The following is a 19,941-nucleotide window of genomic DNA, read 5'->3' on the forward strand; positions in this document are numbered from 1 at the left end:
TATTTATTTCTCTCTTGATCTTCGGCATGTAGGTCTATGTCTGTGCATATGACCCTTTTTGGTCTGTCAATTTTGGGTATTTTGATCTTGTGTGCGTGGAATTTTTGCATACTGGCGTTGGATGTGTGTGTGTGTCTAAGGAATGGATCAATGATGATGACATCCCGGAGGCTGTATGATTGTGTATCAGCAGCTTGGCGGGCATTTGTTTTGGGTTTATGACCGTGATTGATATCTTGGGTAGGCGTTGTGGTTGCGATGATGTCTGGGACTCCCCGAACCTGTCGGGTTGAGTATTATGATAGAGCGAGTGGTGACTTTGGACATGATTCATATGCCGTATTTATATTTACTTCCCTGTATTGGATCGATAAGGTGCTGTTCAGGTAGTCAGACTTATGCATGATAGAGTTGCAGCTGGTTATCAGAAGTTGTGCATATGCAGTATCATGACTGGAGCTTTAAATACTGCCGTAATTGCTAACTCTATATGTCGAATATCTACACTTACTCCACCAGAGGGATGCCCCTCTTCTTCCTCATCAATACAATCGTCATATTCATAATCTCGCATCACAAGATGCTACAGAGTATCTGAAAGCAGCGCGCAGAATTTGCCCTGGGCTATAATATAAACCAAAGTACTACCATACAATAACGCTCACTGAAAAAACAAAGCTCACTATGAACATTCGAAAATTTCTTCAAGCTGCCTGTCGGTAGCTAAGGCAAATAAAGCATTCAGAGTGTCTCCGTCCTTCGCCATAATATTTTTCATTATGTCGGTATATCGTTGAACCTCGACTGGGCCAAAGTCACGGTAGATTCTTCGAACCCCTTGTCGCATTGTTGCTATGGGAAGGAGCTTGCGTTTCTTGAGAGTTAATAGCACCAGTGCTATATCAAGCGCATCGAAACCATTGAAGCACTCTCTGGCCACATTGACTGCATATTGTATGTCGAGCTGGGTTGTTATATGCTCATAGGACCATGCTGAACGAAGAAACCCAACACGTTTTGCCCATAAGTTCCTCGCAGAATCGTCCGCAAATTCAGGATAGAGATCATATAATCCCGCCTGCATGAGCTGCTTCAACGACACCACACTAGACCGTCCAGCATGATGCAGAATTCCTTGCGACAGATACTCCCCATTGTCATAGTATGGGTATCCTAAACGAAAAGCAAAAAAGCTCCGCATACTCTGATCAAGTTCAGGAGCATCACGATACGCTCGAAGTAACGACTTGTCCCGAGCGAACTGTCCACGAGGAAACTTCCTCGTGTCGACTATGCATATGTAGACTTCAGCGGGGTCACAGCATCGTTTGTTGCATTTCCAGATTGCGTACTGGATGACATACAGTAGAGAACCACTCCATGACATCAGATTGTCGGCATCCTCAGATGTAAACCACTTCAGATGATTGTATAGCATTCGGGTTGATTCTCTTGGAGGTCGAGAGAGGAGATCGGTTCTGCTGCGCTCTGATTCCGCGGAAATGCTTTCGGCGGAAGCTACAACATGGTGGTCACTCCGGCCAGAGCTTTCCTCGTCAAATGCCCTAAACAAGTATCGCGGAACCTCTGCAAGATGGCAATTGGGGAGACGACTCGCTGGCGGATAAAATAGCGTGGTGGGCTCATCAGGACATTTACTTAATGCGCGAACCCAAAACCCGATCCACTCTTCCCTTTGCTGCTCCTTCCTCTCAGCTTTACGCTCGCATTGCACGCGATAGGCATCAGCATCGCTATCGTCGATAGCAAGTCGATTTTCATGCTCATAGTATTCCTCGCTTTCGAAGTCAGGGTCACCCGGCTCTTCAGAGCTGGTTTCTTCTAGGGATTCAAAGTACTCATCAGAATGCAGAGTCCCAGAAGTACAAAGAGCCTGAGCATAGCACTCCTCCAAAATTATTCGCAGAACACTGCGCTCGTCGGTGGTTTCATCATCAAGTACATTGCCAGCAATCCTCTTCACTTCATCACTAAAATGTGATAGCATTTTCTGCTCCAGTGTCCATGGGCTAGCAAGCGATGTGAGGTATGCCATGATGTAGTTTTCAGTGGCATCGCTGAACTTCTTCCTGGCCTTCGCAAGGGCAACGGCTTCTCTTCTCAGGGTGCTTAATCTTGCAATGTTCTCGCCGCTAGGGGTCTGTGTGCCTTCGATCACGGTCCTGACATGTGCTGCATTCGCTGAGGTGGATTGGCACGATGTTTTCAGGTCCCAAATCGTCTTCAGGAGATCTTGAGTCGGATCTGAGCGGCTTGGAGTTGATCTATCGGCAAAGTTCATTCCTCCGAATGTATTAACAAGGCTGGTAAACTGTTCGGCCATGCTTGCAATGCCAGACAATACACGTACTCAGCACAGTGGGGTCAGCGAGCTAGAAATGGTCGCAGCTGCGTTGCAGGGATAGGCAAAGATAAATGGGGATTCTGTTTTCTGATCGTGAAAGCAAAACTGATCTCTAGTTATATGCATATTTATATCTCATGGTCGTCTTGTTGGGATTGCTAGACAGCCTCGTTTCCATCCTGTGCCAGGCACCAGTCGCGGCTGGCTTCAAGCCTTATGGCAATCATGTCCATGTGACTGGGGCGCAGTAGTGGAAGTGTTGGAAAAATGTCCTCTCTCCATTCTCTCATGGCTATGGCTAACATGGATAAACGAGACAACAATTAAGATAGAGGGAGGTCATGGTGCACTTACTGCCGTACAGGCTAAGCATAAAAATGACCGGTAATGTATCGGCTACGTATGTACCATGGTGGAGATACAAACATCAACAAGTCGGCTGGATGGTGTAGTTGGTTATCACGTATGCTTCACACGCATAAGGTCCTGGGATCGAGCCCCAGTCTAGTCACTTCTTTTTGCATTTTTTTATTTGACCTTGACAGTTTTCTATCTATTAGAAAATGTGTTTAGAGTGTGCTTTCGGACTCTGGTTGATTGATTGTGTCTTTTTTTTTTTCAAGTTGTGTCATGCTATGTGGGTAGTTGGGTTGGGTTGGGTTGGGTTGGTTATCTGGCGCTGTACATGATTTTGTTACTATCATCATGAAGGTCTTAGTATATATCTACGCGGACCGTAGATTAGTAAAATCATATCGAAAAGATTATTTTTCTTGCAACCAAAGTAAAATTACACCGCAAGTTCCATCATCCCCTCATCTAACATGATCTCCCATCGCTCCCCAAATAACAAAACCCTACCATTAATCCACCCCTTTCAGCGATATGCCCACATTTAGCAGCCGCTACCACCTCTCGCTTCATGCTGTGCCGATTGTTGTCTCCAATTAAGGTATTCCTCCCCCTCTAAATATAATAATTCATTATAAAATGAGGGACTTATTGTGATATGCCGCCGACGGTGTACTGAAATGACACAGAAGAGAGGATTTACCGGAGCAATGCACTCGTTGATCACCTCATCTCAGCAAAGGCGAATGACAGTCTCCCATCGTGCATGTCCGCAACATAAGAAAAAGCATTTGCTCTGCCTTATTCTCATAAGTTATGTCTTAGCATCATGATATCAAATTCGTGTCGAGAAATCATGGGAATAGGCGCATGTAGAAAACACGACAAGCGCCGGCAGCTGCGAAGAGATGACAAGGAGACCAGTTGTATTCGAGGTGACATACTTCTTTCTGCCTTGCTTCCGAAGGAGTGTGTTCTGATTCCACATGTATACTACCTGTTGGCTTTTCACGGGGAGAGACAGGCTTGGAATGTAGATATGATGTTGTTATTGTAGTTAAGAGGCTGCGCGTGTTTCTCCGTACATCATGTACCTGACGATGTGGATGTATCGCAGATGTTATACCATTGCAGCATGTTATGGGTCATTTTGCATAACTTGCAGGCCGCTGAGTCTGCCACTTTGCCACGCAGACGAATGGTCGGAAAGTCGACGACTCTTGCTAGACACCCAGACGCTGATCTGGAGCAAACCCCAATGACAGTCGCTATACTATTTTCTCCCCATCTTGCATTACATTCAATGCTGTGGGATCAACACCGGAAACATATTTGGCGCAGTTGTAGACATCCCTAGACCAATGGTTAATGTCATCAAGAACATAGTATTGGACCTCTTATGTGCCGAAGACTTCCCGCGAAGATGGTTCTGGCTTGGTAGTGAAAGCCACAAGCCTCGGAATCCTGCTGGGTGTATTTGACGTGACAGGTGTCCGATTAATTCGTCTCTGGCAGACTTCTGATTGAGACGAGGTAATTCAGGCAACAAGATGATCCTATATGGATATCGCAGCAGACATCGCAGCACATAGCGCAGGTGACATCGCTAGGTATGCTATGTACTTATTCGTGGATACACTGTCGCTTGCCATCAATAAAAAGAGCGTGATCAAAGATTAGTTCTGTTTTCTTTCAACGGCCCCTGAACCTCTCTAGGAACTCCCAGTAGGAACAACTGCAGGATAAATTTACTGCCATGAGTCGTTAGCCAATAAATGCTGAGACATACTCCCCGTCTGACTCGGATGTCCATGATAATCGTTTTGGCCCACTTGGCAAAGATATGACATGTATAAGCACCAGCGAAGGTTCAAGTGCTTGAATTATGTTCACAATTGCGTGCGGTTCGCAATTCAGTGTACCATGTAGTCGTTGAAGTTGATGAAATATTTCCTTGTAACCCAGGGAGAATAACATATTCCACTTCAACTGGTAGCTAGATTAGGTTAAGGAATCATACCAGAGAGTACACGATAGCTAGCTGTCATGATAGGGCTAGATGTAGAACAGCAAAGTGCCTATGATATCGGCCATTAACAAGTCACACGATGACCTGGTGAGCTACTACAATGTTATCAACGATTGATGTAGCTTAGGGCCCGAGGCATGCGTCTGGAGGTCTCTGCCGTGGCATGGAGTATCCTATGTCCACTAGACCATAATCTTTCCAAGAAGTGGATAGGATGCCCAGCTCCAATAGCGCCATGCTTCGATATGATATTTTATCTCAGTATGTCCAGGCTTGTAGGTCATGAACGACCCTAATTCCTTCCCATGTATCACACGAAGTTCCTCATATGCTGATTATGGATCGTGGTAGTCGTACCCTAAGCCGGGCTAGGATTCTGTCTGTGGATAGCGAAGGACGGAGGGAGACTGGGCCGTATCGGCGCATGTGCAGGATCAGCTGTCATGGGAGATGGATAACCGCATGGAGTAAGAGGACCGGTATGAGTGTCGAACATAGTTGCTGTGATAGATAATTAGCAGCCTATGTGTGACCAGTGCAGACTGGCCCTTATCTGTATAGATAAGCAAAACGCGTTCCCGGTATGCTCACCCATAAGACCTCTTCAAACGCATATGCTGGGCATGAGTTATCGGCCATAAGTTGTTTGCAAACGAGGTTTGCAGAACAAGAGTTGAACGATGAAGAGGACTTGCCCGCTCAGTGCTCGCAGAGCTAGCTGCTAGGATATACTGGTAGTGGAAGTAAGAGGATAAAACCAAGTGGTATGTCCTGACCGATGCGTTCGCTGAATCGTAGGATAGAGCTATGCGTTAACATGTCTCTTCAAATAATATCTGCAGTAAAGTGTCCATTTCTACTGGAAGGTCCAGGTTCTTGTGACACCCTAGATGGTCTTGATTCGGATATAGCTTCCTAACTCATTAATGACTAGATCTCTTTGTCTAAAGCACATGTCGATATATGAAACAACCCACTTATCCTCATCATGCCCTTTCAGAAGAGCTTTGTATTAGCTCGCCTCTGGAAATGAATGAAGCCAGATGCTTCAAGATCCGGTGAACCCCAGAGACGGTGTTTTTGTTTGGAGCCATTGTGCTATTGCCCTTGCATGTAAGCCGTCGCAGACCTCGCAGCAGCTTCTATTCCGACCCAGTAGCTGTATCTGTGGCTATCCTCCAACGGTAGACGCATCTTTAGAGCCGGTAGGAGTTTGCTCTGGGTCGTACTAGGATAATCAAAAAATGCCATGACATCTTCTGTGGTCTAGTGTAAGCATCGGCGCCATTACCGTGTTTGAACATGTCTTCTATGGTTGTTTGATGTTCCTGAACAACGAGGATTCGAAGACTCTGGATGTGTACAGACGTTGCTGACGGGTTGGGGGCGGGGAGGGGAGAGGGTCAGGTATTGTTCGTCTCTTCTAGAGTCTGCAATGTTGAGAACTAGCTTTAGTATGGGATGAATATTCTGCTATGATTATAGAGATATTTGGAACTGCAATATCTAAGACATAAAGAGGATATATGACATTGTTGGTAATAGGAATAGCCCTGCCGTGCGATATGGGGGAAAGGATAGACTTAGTATCAGCGCTTTAAGATAGACAGCACTTGCTTGTATCTCTATAGAAGTATACAACGGGAGTAAAGAGAGAAGAAGAGATAGAAGCAGCAGAGCTGAGAATTAATACAGACTCATTCTATCACTGCGAAGCATAATTCACCATATAGTTGTCAATATCAACATCATTCAAGCCCTTCATTGACCACATCAACGCCTATACTCACTCCAAGCAGTGACTACTTAATACTGAATCATGCATAAGCATCATTAACTGATCACAAGGCTGCACCAACACCCCTCTCCCTCCCAGACACCCAAATCCCATCATTCGCCACTTCTGACCTATCCAGCACCATCCATCCACCACCTCCCAAACCGTACTTTCATCCTTCGACCACTAGATAGATAACACCGCGTGGGACAAGAACCCGGTGGCATCACATGCAGCCCTCAACGGGGAATTCCAAATCGCATACCTTGCTGCAAAGGTGCGGTTTCCAACCCGCGTGCAGGGATAGTCAACGACCGTCGAGCCAGCATGAGCACCTACCTCCTCCTTCTCCTCTCCTTCAAGAGCAGCAAGGATGGCGTATGTATGACAATGACCAGCATTCCAATCCTTCGACGCAAAAGCAAGCGGCTTCAACAGGTAATCCCCACTAGTTTAGCTAGCGGAGGGATGGGGAATGGGGAATGGGGATGGGATGGTTGCGTGGCTCGGGATCGGGGACCTTTTCTCCTCGCCTTCGGGGTTTATCATCGTTGGTTTTAGTTTGGGTTATCTGTCAAACAGGCTGGTCGTGATGTCAGCTAGCCAGCCTCACTAGCTAATCAGCTAACTACCCCGACCTGAGTCTGAGTCGGAGTCTTCATGGATGAGTCGAGTGGCACTAGTCAAGAAAGATTTTTGGGTTCGGTTAGCTCGTCTATTACCTACATAAGTGAGTAAGACTAGTAAATGGATGGCAGAGGAGTACCCAGCTGAAGTCTTGACAATCCATCTGTGTTGAGCAGCGTAGTTATTGAATCTAGATCATACAAAGAAGGTGAATAATTAACCACCATCTCTTTTTTCATCACTACGCACATGGCATTCACGCTTGGTCAGCGATCGATAATCATCCAGAACAAAGCGATCACAGAGTAAAGCAGAAAAAAACAGGGATTGTTCTCAACGGCACTATAGACTTTTTTGTATTTTTTTTTTTCCCTTTTGACTTAATTGATGGCTTACAGCAGTAGGGGTCACGCGAACCCAGGATCCCGGTTCGTCTTCCTTCCTTCCTTCGTTCCCTCACGACGATCTGTCGTAGTACAGAAATCCCTCCCTCTTGAATTGATGTCCTAATGAGTACTAGTTGGCAGCCACTCTCGCATCAATTCTCCTCTTTTTCGCGTCTCGAGGCTGGATCGTGCGCCCCCCCCAAACTATGCCAACTGGTTGGTCAACTATCCTCCGTACTATCGGTGGCTCCTCATGCAGCCAATATCTCCTAGTCTGAATTGACCCCATCCTGTAGTGGAGTGAAGCTAAGCGGAGTCAGACAATCCATCCTACATACAGGGAAAGCGTGGAGGATGATACCGGCAGGGATGGTTGGGTGCTAGTTAGCCTTGTGCATATGATCTGGAGACAGACAGACAGCAGACAGGACAGGACAGGTTGTGCTATTCGGGTGTCATTCTTATCCTCCTTCCGTATCTATCTACATCTACATATACCGATACATCATGCATAATATTCCTAAATCGTAGGCCCATTTAGTCAGGGGTAACTGGACAACCAGGTAGAACCACACAGACACACGATAGATAGATACTATCTATCCAAGAAATACCTGAAACCCGCCCCCTACCTTAACACATCTACTATGATCCTCCCATCTCCATACGATAATATCCCATCAAGCGATTAATCAATCCCACACACGATCACCCTCACTCTAGAACACCCCGTCGAACTTCGAAACAAAGCAAAAAATAGACACAACACAAACACAAACACATACCCCTGCCCTATTTGCCTTCCTCCCCGATGTTTATCCTTCCCCCTTAATGATTTGAAAAACGCGAGTCATGAAACATCCTCTTTAGGAAGACGGATGAGAATCTCTGCCTAAGTGCATACATACATACATGCCATACTTAACCTTACAAACTAACTAAACCAACTAGTCAGTCAATGAGTTAGTTAGTAAGTTTGAAAGAGTTCACCTTAGTAAGTGAGCAAGTATGTCGGCGCCTCCGATCGATCAGATCGTGTGGCTTAGGTTACACACGTCCTACTTTACTTTTCCCGTGGTATGGAATGTTGTATGTAAAAGAGGCGTAGCTGCCATCTCCAACCCATTACAGTAGGTATGTACATGAATAAATCAAATAACATTAGGGAAAAAAAACACACTAAAACTCAAATTCATCTCCCAGCAAGGAGAAAGACTGGAGTGACTGCGTGGCACAGGGGGATGGGAGGGACAATCAATAAGTCCGATCTAATCCGTCCGTCAGCCTCGCTGCCAAAAACCGTTGTTAGCAACAGCATCACTGTAAGCAGGAAGAGAACTTGCCCCTAGACAAAGGGGGTTGGATTGAGTTTACCACATAACTTACTTAGAGAGACATGAATATAGTCATGGATAGATGGATGGAGATGGAGATATGGTGGATGGAGCTGAGCTACTTCGCCCCCTCGTTCATCCATTACGCTCATACATAACAAACAAACACTGTAATACAAACAAAACACAAGCAGAGTAGTGTTGGTATCAATACAATACGAAACCATACACCCGCAACGGCTTGTATCTGACAAGCGCATCTCCACGTGGTTTAGCAGGAACCCCTTACGCAGAAGGGGTTTGTGCATTGGGCGCTTGTCCCTGGTCGTATTGCGTATTTGGTTGGCGGCCTCCTCCCCCCCTTGTATCTGTGTATGCGGTTACCAAGAGGAAAACAAAACAAGCTAATACACACTATACAAGGGTATGTTACATACCCGCACTAACTAAGTAACTTTTTAGTGTCATACGGAGTATACCGGGAGGGACCCACCCAGTTGACAAATACTTGTCAATGGTGTGTGCCTTGGCTTGATTTCGCACAAATTCGAATTGGGAAAGTGGTCTGTGTGAGTGTGTGTGTGTGCGGTAAGTGTGTCGTCGACTGTCGACTGTCTATCCATCAACAAGGTAAACTATCTACTTAGCGTTTATTATTTTTTTTTTCGGGGGTCCCTGCGCTCGGGGAGCATTGATGCCGCTTTGCTTGCTTGCTGTTTCGCTTTTTATGTACAGATTGGGAATATAATCATCATCATGACTTTTATTATGATTCTTACATGAGAAAACGAAACTGAAATAGTCTAATTCCATATATACCATCTCCTTCAGGTAACCAAAAATGACACCTCATATTACCCAAAGCCCATCCTTCCTCAGTAAAAGTAGTAGCTCCGCGTAGCGTTACAGAATACGAAGCTAACCTATTACTATAACTACGATTTAAGAAAAAAGAAAAAATCCCAGATTAGTTAACTGCCTTTTTTGCTTGCCGATCACGGGCGGACCGGCAAGGCGGGTACCCTAATCCTAACCAGGCCAAGTCGATCATCGATCACCCACTCACCTTTCCCACACCGAGATCCTCCGACATCCAATCAAATGGTGGAAATCGGGCTCGAATCTCAACGTCGAGACTGTGCTTGCGCTAACTTAGTTTTCTTCTGGTGGTCAGTTTTTTGAGGGTTCCACTTCTTGGTTCCAGGGGGGTGGTGTTGCTGCTACTTAGTGCTATCTAGTTAGTTGGTTAGTGTGACTCCGTAGTTGAAGCTGAAGGATTAGTAGAGGAATAATACTAAAATACGGAGTGGGATTGATGGATTGGATGGATAGGTCGGCGGCGTCGTCATGACCCTGACGTACTATTGGGGTGGTTGATGGAGTCGTAGACCCTGAAGTGGGAGTATCTACTCCGTAGGTATCTGTGAGGAGAATTATGCAGTGGCGTGGATAAATAGTACGGAGTACGGAGTAGAGATATCTACATCATGACAGTAATGCATGCAGTGTCTATTTCCATGTAATAAGTACTATCCCAATACGATAGAATAGAATAATAATAATAAGTACCAACTTCAACCCCCCCGGAACAATCAAATCAGAGATACCCATGCACTCCGTAATAAGACTAAGTATCACCCCTCCGCTATAGCCGCAAGCGCAACTACAACATCCCAGTCCCAACAGACGAATAAAACCACCCGGAAATGCGGGCAAGACTTAACTCCTAAGCTACTACCTAGCTAGTAGCTTACCCATTAAAGCAACGGACACACTCCGCACTTGCACATTCATCTAACCTCAATGGGTATATGCAAAGGGCAGCAATTAATTTATTCTTAAACCATGTTTCCTTTCCCCTCAGTAATAATAGATATGAGGAAAGTAGTCAGACCAATTAGCGCGGGATGTCCGATGTTTCCTCTCTCTTTCAGCCCGCACTAGTAACTAAGCACCACCACTCTCCAGGACCCCGTAGTACTTACTTATGGACTAGGCAGGGCAGGGCAGAGTTTCAACGACGCGGAAAGCTCAGATTAGTAAAGAATCCAAGAATCCGCCAGGTTCCAGAGTCCAGACACACAAATCCCACCCCATCCCGTCCCATCCCAAGCTAGATACTACGTATGTACTATGCTATCCTAGGAAGGCTCAAGAGCTGAAGGAGGACCAATTTTTCAGATTCTTCAAATCAGGTAGGTGGTTTGGGTGGAAGTTTTCCATCGCTATCGGATATACCCGCCGCTATGCTAAGCTGCCTGCCAGTGGGCAAAGAAAATTACCTATGCTCGGAACCACCGGGCAAATTCTACGTTCCGCTTAGCATTACTACTTACTATGTATGTGTAGTATCTTCGGAGTACCTCGCAACGAGAAAACTCAGGGAAAGGTTCACGGAACGGTAAAAAAAGTCAATTTTAGTGAATTAAAAAAGGGGTTGTGAAGCTTAAACAAGAATAAACGGTAGGAAGTTTACCTGTGGTTGGTGCCCCATCAAGACATAGCTAGCTACTAACTTACTTTTACTATATTATATTATACTAAACTAAACTATACTCTACTGAGTATGCTGTGCGGTTACTCCGTAGAGAACTAATCTATATCAGCCACTATTAAGCTTGGGCACTACTTATCAATCTGGATAAAACTGGCGAGACAAGGGAGGGGATGGGGGGGTTGTTGTGTCATGTCATGTCATGCTGTCTGCTGCACTCCTGTTTAGGGTCAGGTTAGGCAGTAGGGGGCCAGATTGGAAGAAAGGAAGAAAGAAAGAAAGAAACGAAAAGGGTGAGTTGAGACCCACTCACTCACCTTTTTTTTTTTTCCCTCCGGCTGTCTTGTCCTATGGGGGTTTACCATCCCAGGATACATTATCATCGTCAGTAGCAGTAGCAGCGGCGGCGGCGGCGGCTGTTTTTACCGCCTACGAGAGCAAGCTTGTACAGAATAAGGTAGGCGTGTGCGTATATCCTATCCTATCCTACCCACAAGTACGGGACACGGAGACAGTAGATAGATATTCTTCCGAAAGTCCCGTTCCCGATCCCTTATCCGAAGGAAAGGAAAGTTGAAAAGCCAAAAAAGTCAAAAATCAACAACTCCGATATCGAAGCCCACCTAAAGAGGAAAGTTCATCAGAAAAAACCCGTCGGATAGGGGGGTGGGAAAGTCAAAAATATCCTCATAAGGAGGACAATAATACCACCAAATCGAGAAATAAAAACGTGTATACTGTATACTATGGAGTAAGAAGTGAACGATCTCCAGCCTCGTCCCTCGTAGCGAACAAAGCTCCACTGCGACCGACCATCCAAACCCATCGCATCGCATCGCATCGCATCGCATCGATCACGTTTCGTTTCCGATTTCAGGTTCTCCAGATTCGAATCCATCCACCCATCCAGTCATCCATCCCGTTCAATTCAGGAGAAAGAAAGAGAGAAAGAGAGGTGGGGGAGGGACTCAGGGTGGAAACTGTGCTCTCTCTAACCGAATGCAAATCGTGGGCACAGCGCCTCGCGCGACCGTTTCACATAAACAACAGCAACTCCGACTAAACTGAATACCAACCCTTGGTTCTGGGTCGGTCGCTTGGAGAAGAAGGACGTTTTTTAACCGCGCCGACCGGCGGTAAGTTAGTCAGTAAGTGAGTCTTCCTCGCAGGGACCGCGGGAAGATCACTACTCACGGGCTGCTGAGGGGGGGATTACCTAGAGGTTGTGAGTGGTCGGAAGTAGATGATTACGGAGAAGCGACTAGAATCTTGACGAGAGGGATTGGGCCGGTGGGAGGTTGGAGATCAAACCAAAGTGTGGGTGGGATGGATATGGATGGATGGATGGATGGATCCATGGATGATGATGGGATGGGATGGGATGGATCGGGGAAAATCAATCAAATCGTTGGGCGGGCGGAGCGGGCGGGTTAGTAGTGATGTTGAGCTTTTTCCGTTTAAGGAAATCGGCTAGGGTTGATTTGATTCGATCAGATCGGGGGGTGGTTTTTTGGAGATAGCAGTATCGTAGATTTTATTTTATTTTAATTTTCATTTGAATTTAGTTTGGGGGTTGTTTCTGGCTCTGGTTTCTGTTTTCGCCCCCATCTTCCCCCCTTCTAGTCAGGTATCGGAAGTAGATGGATGTTGGGCGTTAATGGTAATAACAAACGTCTGTTATGGGATAGGGTTGTTGAGTGTATGGTGTATGGGGATCATACGAGCTCAGCTGAATGGTGTCTGCGCCGCCCCCTGAGGCATTCCGGGGGATGATAGTTAGGAGGGCGCAGCACCCAGCGACTATTGGAGTGGCAATATTTGGAGCTGGATGAGGAGGCGGAGAAGGAGAGAAAGAAAGCTGTTATAAACAATCTATTTGGAACAATAGAGCTCCCCCATCCATGCATAAATCTGCATAGCTGACGATCAAACCGGGTGCGGGAAGAAGGGAAAATCAAACCGTAAATCTGAGAATAGCTAGTCAAGCTCCTCCGTAGGTTGGTTCTGGTAGAAGGGAAAAAAGGGAATTTCGCACCTCAACGCTTCAGCTACACATCCACACCACTAGTACAAAATAAGATCTATGGGGGGAAGTAACAGAATAATACTAATAATATCGGATACTAATGTCGCATCATTTGGGCAGAAGACAGGGGGTGTGGGATGAATGAAGAGGCGCACCAATGGTTCAACATCATTCTCTGTTTTCTCTCTTTGGCTGAACGCACTAATCCCCACAGTCGTATATTAAGGTCCCCGAAACAACCGCATCGGTTCTGTTGGGCATGCGACCATATGGTCGATAGAGTCGGCAGGGGGTTGGTGATGGAGATGGGGATAGACGAGACAGCTTTAAAAATAAACCTGACAGAGCTTTGTAGATTGCTTCACTAAATTGTAATGTTGGAGGTGGATTGTTTCAGCTGTCAGGATGCTATACCCGGCGGCAGTAGTAGTTAGAGAATGCAATATAATACAAATTAACCATAATCAATTTTAAATGCATCCATACATTTGACTGAGCGTTGTGCGTGTGTGCCTGGGGCTTAATCAATTTCGAGCATTAATTGTTAATATTGACGATCGCTTGACTGGGCTCGTCTGCCTGCTTGGCAAACTGACGTACCCCGTATCTTGGGTCGTGGTCAGAGGGGGATCCATGGATGCGCTGTTGGAACTTTAGTTGCTCTATCTGCAGCATCCGCAGCAGGTTCGGATGCTGGAACCTCATTCGATGCTTCCACCAGAATAATATGCCATCGTGGAGATTGTGTAACGGTCGCCCAGGGCTCCACTGCCAAGCCCTTCATCCTTGACCAATGGATCGGAAAAGCGGAACATGCTCGAGCCAGAACAGGAGGTAGGGGAAAAACTTGGATGAGTGGTAACGAGATGAACACAGATCGGTTGTCGTTCACCACACGCCCCCATAATGCGAAGGGCGTAAATCTCCTAATTAGTCCGTCTGTCAAATCAGGATGCATGATCGGGGATGGAACTGAGGGTACGTCACGGTGTGCATGTCGCGAGTGGACGGAAGTGGATTAGCGGGGCGCTAACAACCAGAATTCCAAATCAGATGTAAAAAAAGATCAGCGGTAGTTAATTAATGCGAGAATCTCTTGGCCGGCAGGGCTCCAGATCCATTGCGCCGACGGTGACTGGTTTCTGCTGCTGCTGCTTCTTCTTCGTTTCCTCACTAGGCCATTGTTGGTTTTGGTGTTGGCATTGTCGTCTACTCCGTATTGTCGAACTCCTTTAGTTCACTGGAGTATTGGGTTTCCCCATGGTGCGACTGGCACGGATGTAGAATGTCTTGTTTCATGCTATATTTGTTCTGGAACTTGGTAAGCGATTCAACGTCACAAGAAAGTCCCAAATTTGGTCCTGTGTAACCCCCGGAGCCTTGTGTCAGAATATGCCCAACCTGGTAGGTGTGTATGGGTATGAGTATGTACTGATGTGTAACCCATGCGTCTGAGAGATATCTACATAGTCATGCGTACTTGATACGAAGCGTAGGATGTCCCCTACCGGCCAACGGCCGTCAGAGAGGGTCACTGGCGAGCCAACGTCCTCCAGGACGAGCTGCATCATCCTTTCCTCACCCTTGAACTTGACTCCACCCAACCTTGACCCCAGCTGAATCTGCACCGCCTACCGGTAGGCGAGCAGGAGCTGGTATGCTCATGCACGCATGGCAGCGCAACAGTGGTGCGTGTGAGATGTTAGATTGGCTGAAACAGACCACCAGTCGTGGGTATGCAGTGCGTCGAGCACTGGAGACACTCCATGAGTGCCAGTGCATACATAATACACCACACAGAGTGGATTACAGCTCCTGCGTTCGGTGACCCCGCCGATGCCTTCATTCTTGATCAGTCATGGTGATTGCCTGATCGGCATACGTGCAGCACCGTCCCCTTCACTGGGTGTGGCTTGGTATCCGTTGCGAGTGTGGCGAGTCAGGTTGGGAAGGAGAAGCCATGTCTCCGAACAGCACGTCACGATTGGGATAGCCCAAAAAGCCACTAGTGAGTTGGACACCCAAGTCCAGACCAGGAAGGTCGTAGTGGCACACATCTCGAGGAAAATGGTGGCGGGAATGGAGGGGAAAATAGGAAAGGCTGCTCCATCGTCCTTATCGTTCGTCCTTTTGCGCTTCCCTTAATTTTTTCTTTTTTTCTTTTTCACTTTTGTCTTTTCTTTTCTTTTCTTTTTTTTTCTGCTTTCCTTCTGCCTGTTCTCTACTATAGGCTGCTTTGAAGCCCGCTTCTTCGGGGACCGCTCGATTGCTGACATGACAAGAAAGCCATTGGGGAGAATGAAGCCCGTCGGATTCCCCATCCCCCATAACTCTCTCGTACCGCGGATGGGTCCCAAATGAGACAGGCGGTTGTTCAATTTCCAACAAGCTTACTTACCTTCTCCAGGCTGAATGCTTGCGCAAAGGTAAAAACAACACAATAAAAATAAAAGTAAATAAATAAATGTATCAAAACAAAAATCAAAAATACAAAACGGGACAGCCCTGCTTCGAGACCGTTAGCGACATGTGCGTAAACGAGTAAAGAAAGGGAGGGTAGAAAAGGAAAGGGAGGGGTGCTGGCGAATCAACCCAGTCAAATCGGAATCCACCAAGTCCCTGGGATAAACTTTGTCTGGCTATCAACCTTACCTCCCAACTGGGGCCAAGTTAACGTAGTACTTCAGTGAGAGGAGGAGGTGATGGTGCTGGTGCTGGTAGTGGAGGGGGGAGAAAGGGTAAAGCCTTCCGGCCATTGAGAGCACTTCCATTGACATTGGCCGTTATGCATGAACCATCACGACTTCCATTATCCACCCCCCATTCATTCGCCATGCCAATCCCGAAACTCCAAGTGGAAGGATTGGATCAGACAGTCGTCAGCTGTATTCCTAATGGACCTATCCATTTCACCTTTCCCGTGGAGATGGTCGGCCATGCGCCAACGACGGTTGGTGGATGCTGTCCGGTGTTGCTGCTGCTGTGTCTCTGTTCAGCCAACCTTGTATGTATGTATGTATGTATGTATGTATGTGTGTATGTAGTATGTGGTGGTAGTTTCCACTCCCTTCAATGTGAATTCGGAAATCATTCTTCTTTTCTTTTCCAATGACCCATATTCCATTTTAGGCCTTTTTCATTTTCATAATTTCTGAAATCCCGGGTTTTCTCGGTCTCTTCAAACCCAGTAATGGCGCTGTCACGCTGCCTTCTCTCCTTGAACCTGCTCGTGTCTCTCCCATGCAGTCTCGCCTCGTAACTTTGGGTCGCCCCTTGCGTTCTGAACCTCAGATTCCGCGGCTTTCACGGGAAGACAGGAGCTGATGACAGCCAGCCACAGTCACGGAGGATATGCGGCGTTGTTCCAGTGGATCCTCGCCCCCTATCATCCTCCTGGGCTCGTCCATGGGCGCAACGGTCAAGCCTGGCTGGCGCCCAAAAAAATAAGCCTGCCAGATCCGGAAATAACATCCCCCATCCAGAATGGGTGGGTGGAGGTTGGCCGTGTCGAGAGAAAATTTAGTCAAAGAAACGGTAATCGGAATTTACGACTTAAGGAACAGAAGAGAGGAGTTATTTGAGTGGGAAATATTATTAATGTATCATTAAACGATCATCTGGTCGATAGCGCAATGTAACAACCAACAGTCATGGGGTATTATTAGATCCAAGCTCACAGTACTTTCCAAAAGTCTCCAAAACCCAACCATATACATGCAAAACAATGGACAGCACTCCTCAATCTCCTCTATACACAATGATTAACCCCATACCCAGTAAGCCAAATGATGAGCGACAAAGAAAATAAGGGAAGGGAACACAATAACTATGACAAAAGGAGATCCCGAATGCTTTTTTTGGTACCGTAAGGAAACCGGGCCGTATCCACGTGACCCGCAGTGGAAATAGCCGAGCCGAACCATCCAAAAAGACAATATACATGAGGTGATGATATAAGTACAAAGGAAATTATGCCAAACAAAGGAGTGACGAGGGTCGGGAGGTCATGTACATAAAATTTCCCATAGAAAATCGATGACAGAAGAAAAGTTCGTTGATCATATCCAGCAATGGTCGCTATCGTCGTTTAGTTGAGCAAGTTCTGAAGACCCATCCGCGAGTCGCGCGGGGCTTCTGTCTTGTCTTCGATCGGAGCAGACCATGTGGGAGATAGCGGAGAGTGCTGGTTCCATTGCTGGTGATCGGAGATCCACCGTTGCTTCAACGAGAGATCGTGGTAGGCATAGATCTCATCCGAAGTGCTCTGCCTGCGGAAGTCGCCGTATTGCTGTCTCATGTCCACCGGAAGGGGAAGAAGCTGTGGCGAGGCGATGGTCCTGGGAGAGGAGGAAGAGACGGAGTTGTGGTCCGAGATCATGGAGGGAGGTTCCATGGAAGAAGCTTCCGAGAAGGCAGGCGAGGTGAGAGGAGTTTCGACAGGGCGGTTGAGAGCAGGAAGTGTGTAGATCGGGGTCAACTGGCGGGGGCAGTCGATGGAAGAGGCGGAGAAGGAATCCCTCCGAGATGAAGGAGACTTGGTCCAGGAAGTGAGAGGTCGGTCGTTGGAGATGGAAGAGTAGCGAGAACGGCTGATGGGGCTGCTCAAGCCCAGAGAGGCCCGCGCATATGGGGCCTCGACCCGTCCGTGCATCGTGCGTCCGGCGTGAGGCGAGCTGGAGGTAGGGAGACCTCTTCTCTTGCGGTTCATGCTGCCGTTCCACCAGTTCTTAACTGCATTGTCGCTGCGGTTTCCAAGGCGTCGTGCAATCTCGGCCCAGCGCTTGCCCATTTCGTTGACCATCCGCTCGATCATCAAGCCCTCCTCAGCAGAGATGGGCTCACGGTTCAAAGAGGGCTTGAGGTTCTGGTGGAAGCGCTCCCGGCATTGCTTGGGCGAGCGGTAGTGCATGTGCTGAGAGATGCGGACCCAGTTGTTGGGGCCTTGTTCGCGAACCAACTGAAGGAGCAACTGGTCCTCTTCGGGAACCCAGGGTCCACGACGATGAGTGGGAGCCATTGCAAGTAGTTGACAAGGAAGAATTAATCCGAGTGATTGATGGAAAGAATTTGGGGAGTTGTAAATCTAAGGATGTAATGTTAGACTCCAGCCAGGAGGTCGGAGAGTTTTTAAAGAGAGTTGGGGACAGTCGAAGGGGGGCGCCGACAAAGTTCAGGTACTATGCGTGGGCGGGGAGGGTTGACGTCTTTAAAGGGAACAGGGCTTCTTACCGTGGGGTTGGCTGTGTGGGAGGTTTAGTGTACCCGGAGCGGACTAGACCAGACACACACACACACAAGTGTTGTAATAGACACACGCGGGTGATGGATAAGGGACGAGAGTAGGGTAGATAGACAAGCAAGGAGGGAGGAGCAATGACCACGCAACCGAGCTGTTGGGTTATGTAGGAAGTAAGAGTGGGAAGTTGGGGAGTGAGAGTTTGTTTGATGATGGAGAAAGAATAAGGTTCAAAGGTGCGTCGTCGAGGTGGTAGATATATAGGAAGAGAGGTGAGACCCGGAAGGGGGAATTGGAATTAGAGAAAGGGCGATAGACAATAGTCGTGTCAAGGAGTGATGGAGATGAAGGTTACGATCATCTATTATAACAACAAGCAGCAGCAGCAGAATACAATGACCAGGGAGACGGGTCAGAGAAAAATGGCTACTGCTCCACACTTAGAGCACGCTATAGGAGAAGATCTGATCCAAGATCTCGGAGCTGACAGTTGTGTCGGAGGAATAAATTTAATAATAATAAATGCCAAATATTATTGATTTTTTTTGGAATTGGATTTTTTAATTTTTTGTGTTGTGATGATTTTATTTTTTCCTAAATTGATTTTCTGATTTTCGATTTTCTGACCCCCCCTCCTCTTTTTTTTTTATTTTTTATTTTCCTGACGCCCCAGTCAGTACCCGCTCGGTATGTATGGTATTCTCCGTATAGTTTACTTTTAGTACCGCAGTATGCGTGTAAATTACACTAGTCACTGGTAGTAGTAACAGGTAGTCCTTAGTAGGGGGGAAGCTAGGTATTAGGCAGGTACCACCTCAGGTAGCCTTCCTCAAGGAGGCAGAGCTAGCCTAGGGGCACAGACCTACTAGGCTAGTCCATTTGATTAATTTAGATTGACCTCCATCCATAGCTCTACTACTACTGCCCTTTTGACGCCCCAGGCTGTAACTATATGGGAGGCACTGCGGGTGCGGGCTATATGATGACAAAAAAGAAAATAAGAAATAAAAATTAATTCAATGTGTCTGGACTATAACCGATCTTTGGAGGTCAAAGTGGGGAAATGTGAGGTTGACGGACAACTTCTTGCAGTATCTCTTTTGGGTAATTCAGACCCATCAATTGACAGGGGGGTGGAAGAGAAGGAAAGAATTGCAAAGCAACCACACGACCAACGGAGGGGCTGGAAAAAAGGAAACAGGGCAGCTATCAGGATCAGTTGCAGCAGTCTCAGAAGCTGGCGTTTCCAGATCGTGGGGAGAGGATTTGCCACTATCCAATACCTACTATAGGTGCTAACCTAGTAGTGACTGATT

The 19,941-nt window shown here is 47.0% G+C and overlaps 2 protein-coding genes and 1 non-coding gene across 3 annotated transcripts; 1 reads left to right on the forward strand and 2 right to left on the reverse strand.

Annotated features, from left to right (window-relative positions):
- Positions 1-682: 682 nt before the first annotated feature.
- On the reverse strand, positions 683-2,344 carry AtWU_05370 (RNA polymerase Rpb6 family protein; the record flags this gene model as incomplete). Its single annotated transcript, XM_035500480.1, has 1 exon — positions 683-2,344. One exon carries the CDS (start codon positions 2,342-2,344, stop codon positions 683-685), a length of 1,662 nt encoding a protein of 553 aa, XP_035356373.1.
- Positions 2,345-2,802: 458 nt separating this feature from the next.
- AtWU_t137 lies at positions 2,803-2,876 on the forward strand. The gene has a single exon. It is a non-coding gene; the product is annotated as a tRNA-Val (tRNA).
- Positions 2,877-17,476: 14,600 nt separating this feature from the next.
- On the reverse strand, positions 17,477-18,406 carry flbD (putative MYB family conidiophore development protein FlbD; the record flags this gene model as incomplete). Its single annotated transcript, XM_035500481.1, has 1 exon — positions 17,477-18,406. The coding sequence occupies one exon, from the start codon at positions 18,404-18,406 to the stop codon at positions 17,477-17,479; it is 930 nt and encodes a 309-aa protein (XP_035356374.1).
- Positions 18,407-19,941: the final 1,535 nt, after the last annotated feature.

This window comes from Aspergillus tubingensis, assembly GCF_013340325.1.
Source record: "Aspergillus tubingensis WU-2223L DNA, scaffold_7, whole genome shotgun sequence".
In the NCBI taxonomy this organism is placed as follows: domain Eukaryota; kingdom Fungi; phylum Ascomycota; class Eurotiomycetes; order Eurotiales; family Aspergillaceae; genus Aspergillus; species Aspergillus tubingensis.